Below are 7,705 nucleotides of genomic sequence, written 5' to 3'. Positions count from 1 at the left end.
CGATCCCATGAAAAATGACTGCCCCAGTCCTTCGGATGCTGCGTCCGTAGCAAGAAACAACTCTTTACGGAGCAACTCGTGAAATGGTGAGCAGATGTCTGCCAATCCAGGTATATACCGGTTATAGTGCTGAATCATGCCCAATAGCGTTCGTAGTTCCGAAACGTTACGTGGTTCGGGCATATTCAGTATAGCTGAAATCTTCTTGGGCGATGGGCGAAAGCCTTCCTTTGAAACGATTTGGCCCAGGTACTCGACTTCTTGCTTGAAGAAGGCGCATTTTTCTTTCTTTAAAGTGAAACCAAAATCACTGAGACGCTGGATAACCTTCGCTAGGTTGGAAAGATGGTGCTCTAACGTAGTTCCAGTGACGATGATGTCATCCAAGTAACATGCTACATAGTCCAGTCCAGCAGTAACTTGCTCCATCGTTCTCTGGAATATGGCAGGTGCGGAGGCTATGCCAAAAGGCATTCAGTGAAATTGAAAAAGTCCTTTGTGGGTGGTTGACGACTACTACCTTCTTTGCATCGCCGTCTAGCTCCATCTGAAGGTATGCTTCTGATCGAGCTTCGAGAAGATCACCTCTCCATTCAGCTTAGCAAACAACTCTTCTGGACGCGGAAGAGGGTACTGTGCAATGTCTAGCTACAGATTCACCGTCACGCTGAAATCAGAGCATACGCAAACTGCGCCGTTTGGCTTGGAGACAACGACGATGGGCGTAGCCCAAGAGGACGTTTCAATCACCTGTCGCTCTAGATCGCGTTCTACAGCCGTACGGATAGAGAATGGTATTGGTCGTGCTTTGAAGAACTTGGGCTGGCTGTCAGGTTTGAGCTCTGAACTTTCGTTTTTGTACATCTTCCAAGACCGTCTCGGAATACAGCTGGGTACTTCGTCACCAGTTCTTGGAGGCTACTTCCCAAGACCGGGGAACTTTCCGTGACGCAAACGAACAGCTTGTTCAAGTCGAGCAGAAGAGCGGATATCCAAGTTCTGCCCATGATGTTGATCGCATTAGCTTCCGTGAAAATTGCTTCCAACTTAAAACTGTGTTCCTTCCAGCAGACATCCAGTTGTGCTCTTCCAAAGACGTTGATCGGTTTTTCATCGAAGCACTGCAGGCGGTGCTGCACTGGCAGAAGTTCTGGCATACCTAGCATTTCCCAAGTCGCTTTGTTCAACAGCGTTGCTTTGGACCCTGTATCGACCTGAAGAGAAACCTTGTAGCCCGATATCCGGCATGTAATGAATCTTCCGTCATTCTCGTCCACGGAGAAGACATTGGAGATCGTGACAGATTGGACTTTTCTCGCTGAAGCAGATTTGTTCCTTGGCTTCTGCGATGTACGCCCTCTTTGATGGCACATACTGGCGATGTGCCCTCGCTTGCCACATTCGTGACACGACTCATTGCGGAACCGACAGTTACCAGCGTCATGGTTGTGGTTCCCACAACGAAAGCACTTAACTGTATTCTGTTTTGGTGGTAGAAAAACCTTTCCAACGTTTCCAGCGAATGAGATGTCCAGGTCACGAGATCCAGCTTCAGCTGCTAGGCTGCTTTCGGCAAGTCGTAGTGCTATGTCAACGGTAAGGTTTTTCTCCAGTACCAGCTTCGCCCGAATGCGCTGATCTCGAAGACCGGCTATGAAAGCTGTCAGCAGGGAACACGAACGGATGTCAGTCTAAGTCTCGTATTCACAAGCTGCTACAATTGCACGAAGGCGATTGAGGAAATCCTTTACGGGTTCGTTCTCTTCCTGTCGACACGAAAAAAAGCTTGGCCCTTTCAAACTCCTTGAATCTCTTCGGAGCAAAATGCTCATCCAGCGCCGTCACCAAATCCTCAAATGGGACGTCTGTAATGTTCCTCAGTTGAAGAAAGTGATACAGGCGCTTGAAAACAGCAGCATCCAAAGAAAAAATCAAAAGACTCCGTTTGTCGGTTTCCGATGTGACGCGAGCTACTTGCAGGGCTGCTCTGAATCGGATGCAGTAAAATTTTCACTCATCCTTCTCGGAATCGAAGACTCCCGGCCTCTCAAAACGAAGAGCAGAAGCACCAGTGAAACGGCCCTCCACCTGGTCTCCTGTAGCTCCACCGGTAGCCATGCTCCAAGGTCGTCGACAGAAGATGGTTGCTCGCTCGTCGCCAAATTGTAAGAGTGTACCCAAGTTCGGGTAGGAACATGTTTATTCTGTCATGGCTAGGCCACGACTGCACGGTCAGCTGTTCTATCAGCTGGGGCACAGCTGATGCGCATGGCGCGTGCTCTTTGTCGATGCGTCACCACTACACCCCCAGAGTATAGGCGTCCCCGATGGCTCGGTCCTGTCCCTCATACTGTTTAACATTCTCATGAGCTCTCTCCCTTCTGACCCTGACGTCCTCACCATGACGTATGCCGACGACATCGCGTTCTTCGCTTCGGCACCATCTTTGCCAGAGCTGTATGCGAAGCTGCAAACGCATATGAACACCTTGTCCACGTGGTTAGATTCTGTCCATCTGTCGCTCAACGTGGCTAAGTCTGCTATCCTCGTCTTCCCGCTGGATGCGGCCATCTCTATTGATCTCAAGGTGGGGCTCCAGTCTGTCCGTCAGGTGAGCCAGCTAAAATACCTGGGTGTGTGATATGATGAGGCTCTGTGCTGGTCCCAACACATCGACTACTTAAGCGTCAAGGCGTCGAAAGCTCTCAGCATACTTCATCGATGCTGCAGCCCTCGCACTGGTATGCGCAGGGCTGTGTAGAGAGGGCTGCGTAGAGTGTAGAGTTCGGCTGTGTTCTGTTTTCTTCTCTTCCTGACTGGCGCATGAGAGGCGGGCCTTACGGCTCTGCTTAGGTCTCCCTAAATATACGGCAAACGACGCACTCCTCTCTGAAGCCCGTCTGCCTTCACTGAAAGAACGCTTTCGGATTCTTACTATGCTACCTCCCGCAAAGCCAACACCCGTTTGCGTTCGGGAATAATGAGACTATGAGAGACTGTCGGCTTTGGCTAACACATCGTTGGCACCGTAGGAACACACCGCAGCCGCTTTTCGCCGAACAGCTCCTCGCGCCACTGAGGATCTCTTTGGCGGATGTGTGCGTACTTGGTCCTCGCCGGGGTGCCCCCTTGGTTCAGGTCTCCAAGATATTTCATGCGGATGCCAAGCGTCTTCCACTGATCACTCTACAGAGGACATTAACGGACCACCTAAATCGCTACGCGCAGTACTTGATCGTTGCAACAGACGCGTCGGTTTCTGAGGAGCGCGCTGGAGCTGGCTTGTTTTCCCCCAACTTGGTTTCCAGTTTCCGGTTCGCCTCCCTGACTTTACCCCACCCTTTGACAGCTAGTTCTTAGCTATGGCCCTTGCCCTTAGGATGGTTCCTCCTGCTTTCGAACGAGCTCGCTTGCTGTCGAACTCCCTATCCGTAATTTCAGCTTTGGCGTCGCCATCAGGTTTCCTGCCGTACTCAGAGTCATTGGTGTCCATTTTGGTGCGTCTTGCTCTGCCTCATATTCGCAACGTCATCATCACGTGGATTCCTGGCAACCGGGGATTCACCCTTAACGAAACTGCTGACACCCTCGCTAAAATGGTCCTCTCCGGAGAGATACTTCCTCTCCTCCAAGTACTTGCTCGCACTTCTGTTGCCAGGTATAGACGGCTCACAAGTCTGTCTCGAGCTGCCCCCCTCCCCCCCACGCAAGCCCTATGAACATCTCGTCTTTCCGTGGAACCCTAACCTCTGCAGCTCCAGGCAGGCAGAAGTCTTGGTGACGAGAGCTCGATGCCTGGCGCTACCGCTAATTTTATTACCTCCACCGTGCTGGACGGTCTTTGTCCCCTGCTTGCTCCCATTGTGGCCAGGATAAAACAACTGAACACTTTTTTCTAACCTGTTCTCAGTTTGGCCAATTACGCCACAGGTATATCTGGACCCCTTTGCGCTTGTTAGGAGCCCCACTCTCATTGGCGTCAGTGCTGTCTCTCGGAGCATCACACACTGTGCTCTGTCATAGGGCTGTGGTAGCGGGTCTTGTATCGTACATCGTGCTCTCCAACCGCTTCTAGGCACTTCCTTCCTACTTCTCATACACTTTCACGTACACACACATTCATACAGCCATACTTTTGGCCATGTATAGTCGTCATACGCATATTCCTACATACGTGCACACCCATCTGTTCATGTATTAGTCATCGTACATCATATATATGCCATAAGTTACTTGGGTCCGCCCTGGCCTTAGTCCTTACCATTACTGCACAGACATAGACATAGACAAACATCGTTTGTCCCTTTTGCCCTGGCCAATCTCCCTTAGTGACTCACGGCCATCGCCTCCTTGGAAGAAGAAGAAGAAGAAGAAGATGTTGGCGTAGACGCAGGCAAGATGGTGGACGACATGCACGAAGAACGAAGCTTGAACCTGTAGTTCCGTATCGGGCCACTCGTTTTTAAAAGTTACTGAAACGGTTGGGAAAGTAAATATTGCATAGAAGTGGAAGAAGATCATAAACTGAATCTAAAAATGTAAGAATTATAAAATTCTGTGGACTAGAAGTTTTTTTATGTGCATTTAAACAACCCCATCTGATTCACTTTTAGCGCGGGAGAAACACGGGAATGCTAAGCCTAACGGATTCGAAACTTGCCGTCTTGCGAAAGGTAGGGTCGTTGAAATGGGCTAAATCACCTCACTTTAGTGAGGTTAGGTTAAGTTAGGTTCTACAGATTGGGGAGGGTCTGGGGGGTGCCGCCCCCCCCCCAGGCTGGCACTAGGCGGTGCGGGCGTCGAGACTGTGCCTCGGGTTAGGTCAGTAAGGTCCTCAGCCAAAATGGCGGATCGCCATCAAGAAACCGGCGACAAAATTTAATTTTTATACGTTTTACGCAATATACGAGGGACATTCCTGTTGAATTTCGTTACTAATTGCTTCCTCTTTCACGTAAAAGCGTTAGATTTTTGTTTTTATTCGTTTTTCTTTAAAAAAAGCCAGTGGTCCCGATACGGAACTACATCCGAACGTTGGTTCTTTATGGGTTTCTTTCAGTATTTTCGCTTAAAAATAGTTTTAAAACCACTTTATTCTAAAAAGTGCCGCCAGAAAAAAACGCTGGTAATTTCCAACACAATCCGGGCGCCTATTGTGCCGTCTTTGTGTTTGCCCCTATGACGGCCCAGGATGCAGAGTTCTCCTGAGCAACGTGCTGGCAGGCAGATCTCTCGGTAATAACACGCCGACGCTAAAAATAGAAACAAATAATCTGGCGAGATATAATGCATGCAACGAGGGCAAAATATCAACATAGCATACCTCTTTGAGGTATACCAAACAAATATTCCACCTTTCATTTGCATGGTCAATAACGCATTGAACAATATCAACCTTGTGAAGGTGAAATAACAATTTTAGTTGTCTTTCAAATGAAACGAAGAATCATTGGTCATTTTTTAAGCCTTCCTGAACGGATTATTTGATAAAACCGTTCTTTTCGTCCCTTCCATTTATATTATCTGCTTGTTTGTTTGTTTGTTTATTTACGTATAACGCAGGCAAAACCATTCTCCCAAGCAGGAGGTGATGTACATTAATGAATCAGAACTTCACCAACGAATACCCGTAACCACGCGATATAAGGAAAAAATTGCGCACAAGAAGAAAGGGAACGTTACATACGTGGGCAAGCTGCTGGACTTGATCCATGACGAAGAAAGCCTGAGCACGGCCACAACAAAACTCAACAAGCTTGTGAGTTCGTGTGTTCGCTGTTGCTGTTTGAGTGTTGTGCCCAAGCTCCAGGAAGAAGTAGCAGAATGCCGATGGGATTGTTAAGTAGCAGCTCTATCCAACGCGCTCGGCGTAGTCTGGTCGTCGTAATCCGGTGCCTCCTCTTCTAAATGGCTTTTCGGGACCACGAACGTGATACGTGCCCCCAGCGAACAACAACAACTACTTTATTTTGAGATGGAGAGTGGGGAGGTTCATCGCCAGAGGCGATACTCTACCCCATTGCTGCTGGGGATGTGGGGAATAAAATAATGAGCCCCTTCACAATAACGATCCAAGTCCGATGGTGTCCAGAATTGTCAAAAGAGCTTTGAGCGCAGATCGTTGCTGGGCTGTATTGGGCCAGGGACCAAGCAATTTCGATAGGGAGAAGGGCGAGAGTCCAGCTGACTAAGAGACTCGGAGAGTGCGGTTCGGGAAGGTTGGTAGTGAGGGCAATGAAGAAGAATATGCTCCAGCTCCTCAAGAGCACCACAGTGGCAGCAGGTGGGAGAGTCAACGTGTCGCAAGAGGTAACACCACTGAGCTGTAAAGGCCACATCGGGTCGCTTTCATTGGATTAATGCAGCATCTTGACGAGAGGTGTTTCGTGGCATGCGGAGAGCGAGCGTTGGATCAACTCTGCTCAACATAGTTGGGGGGGAATGTCGGTTGTCCATTGGCGGGAAGCCAGGGGTGTCACGAGGCGCCGCAGAATGGAACGGCGGTCTCCTCTCAGCAGAGCAATACTGGTCCGTGTCCGATACGAGAGTGCTGCTTCTGCGGCGCTGTCGGCTTGCTCGTACCCCACGACACCACAATGGGCTGGAACCCACTAGAAAACTAGCCAGTGGCCTGCTGCGTAGACAGTGTGGTAAGCCACTAAGACATCTGTGACTAGGGTTGCGGATGGACCTCGTATGCCGGAATTTTCAATAGCTTGAAGTGCAGATTTTGAGTCTGTGAAGACTGCCCATTCCCGCGGGGTAAAAGCAGCGATGTGTTGTAGAAAGAAAAGGATGGCATAGAGTTCCGCAGCTGTTGAGGAGGTTGGATGTGAAAGGCGTCGTCCTTGCACTACGCCTTCGGATGGTATGACGAATGCTGAGGCGGACTTGTTGCTTGACGTTATGACATCTGCGCCATCTGTATATGCTGCCGTAAACGTAGAAAACTTCTCGTCTACCAGAGCATGAAAATGGGCTCGGAGGACTTGAGGGGGGACCTGATCGCTTCTTTCCAGAAGGTTCGGAAGGCTTAGGAAAGTCGGCGGTACCGGGAGAGACCAGAGGGCTTCCGGCTCTATAATGTCCTTAGCTATGGACCCAGTGAGAGTCTGGCGTGTCCTCTGCGCTACTCGATAGAAGTCGCTTTCAGGGCGGTATCGAATTTTCCTGAGGAGCGGGTGACGGGAATGTGAGCACGCAAACGTAGGAAGTGCTGAGCCGTTTCACGTTCACGTAGAACCTCAACCGGGTTGTTCACCAGGTTCAGAAAGTACTTGCCGTATTTCAGCCATTCTTGGGACTCCAAGGCAGCGACGAAGGCTTCGAGCAAACAGGGACCGAAAGGTATTTTGATGTTGTTGATATCCTGTGCAGAATAGGAAGGCCCCAGCGAAGTTTCCAATGCGTCTCCTTGGTTTTCCGGAGTCCCCTTCGTCCGCGCGTAGCAGATTCAGAGCAGCACTTACGCGCTCCGACCTATACAAGCAGGGATCGGAACCGGAACTGAACCCGAACCGAAAACCGGAAAAAAATTATTTTCTGACGAACCCGAACCGAACCGGAACAATTTTTTGCTTGTCCTGAATCGAACCGGAACTGAACCGAAAAAAATGCATACGATTATCGGTTCGGGAATCGGTTCAGAGGTGAAGTAATTGTACACTGACCGACCTGTTTTTGACTCACCTGAAAAGGTTATCTA

At 49.6% G+C, this 7,705-nt stretch overlaps 1 protein-coding gene across 1 annotated transcript; it reads right to left on the bottom strand.

Annotated features, from left to right (window-relative positions):
• Window positions 1-770: 770 nt before the first annotated feature.
• LOC135390994 (uncharacterized) lies at window positions 771-2,571 on the bottom strand. Its single transcript, XM_064621043.1, has 2 exons — window positions 2,352-2,571; window positions 771-1,660 (listed from the first exon to the last, which is right to left on the bottom strand). The coding sequence occupies exons 1-2, from the start codon at window positions 2,569-2,571 to the stop codon at window positions 771-773; spliced, it is 1,110 nt and encodes a 369-aa protein (XP_064477113.1).
• Window positions 2,572-7,705: the final 5,134 nt, after the last annotated feature.

The sequence above is a fragment of the Ornithodoros turicata genome, chromosome 1, assembly GCF_037126465.1.
Source record: "Ornithodoros turicata isolate Travis chromosome 1, ASM3712646v1, whole genome shotgun sequence".
Classification (NCBI taxonomy): Eukaryota; Metazoa; Arthropoda; class Arachnida; order Ixodida; family Argasidae; genus Ornithodoros; species Ornithodoros turicata.
Note: the sequence above shows the minus strand (reverse complement) of the source record. Positions and strands in the feature narration are given on the sequence as shown.

Bases quoted from the DNA above. Each gene is read 5' to 3' on its own strand.
- LOC135390994 (XM_064621043.1), bottom strand. From the start codon at position 2,571: ATGGCCGCATCCAGCGGGAAGACGAGGATAGCAGACTTAGCCACGTTG. The intron at 1,661-2,351 runs GTATGAGGGACA...CCCTGCTGACAG, and splicing joins GCTCATGAGAATGTTAAACA to CTTTCATAGCCGGTCTTCGA.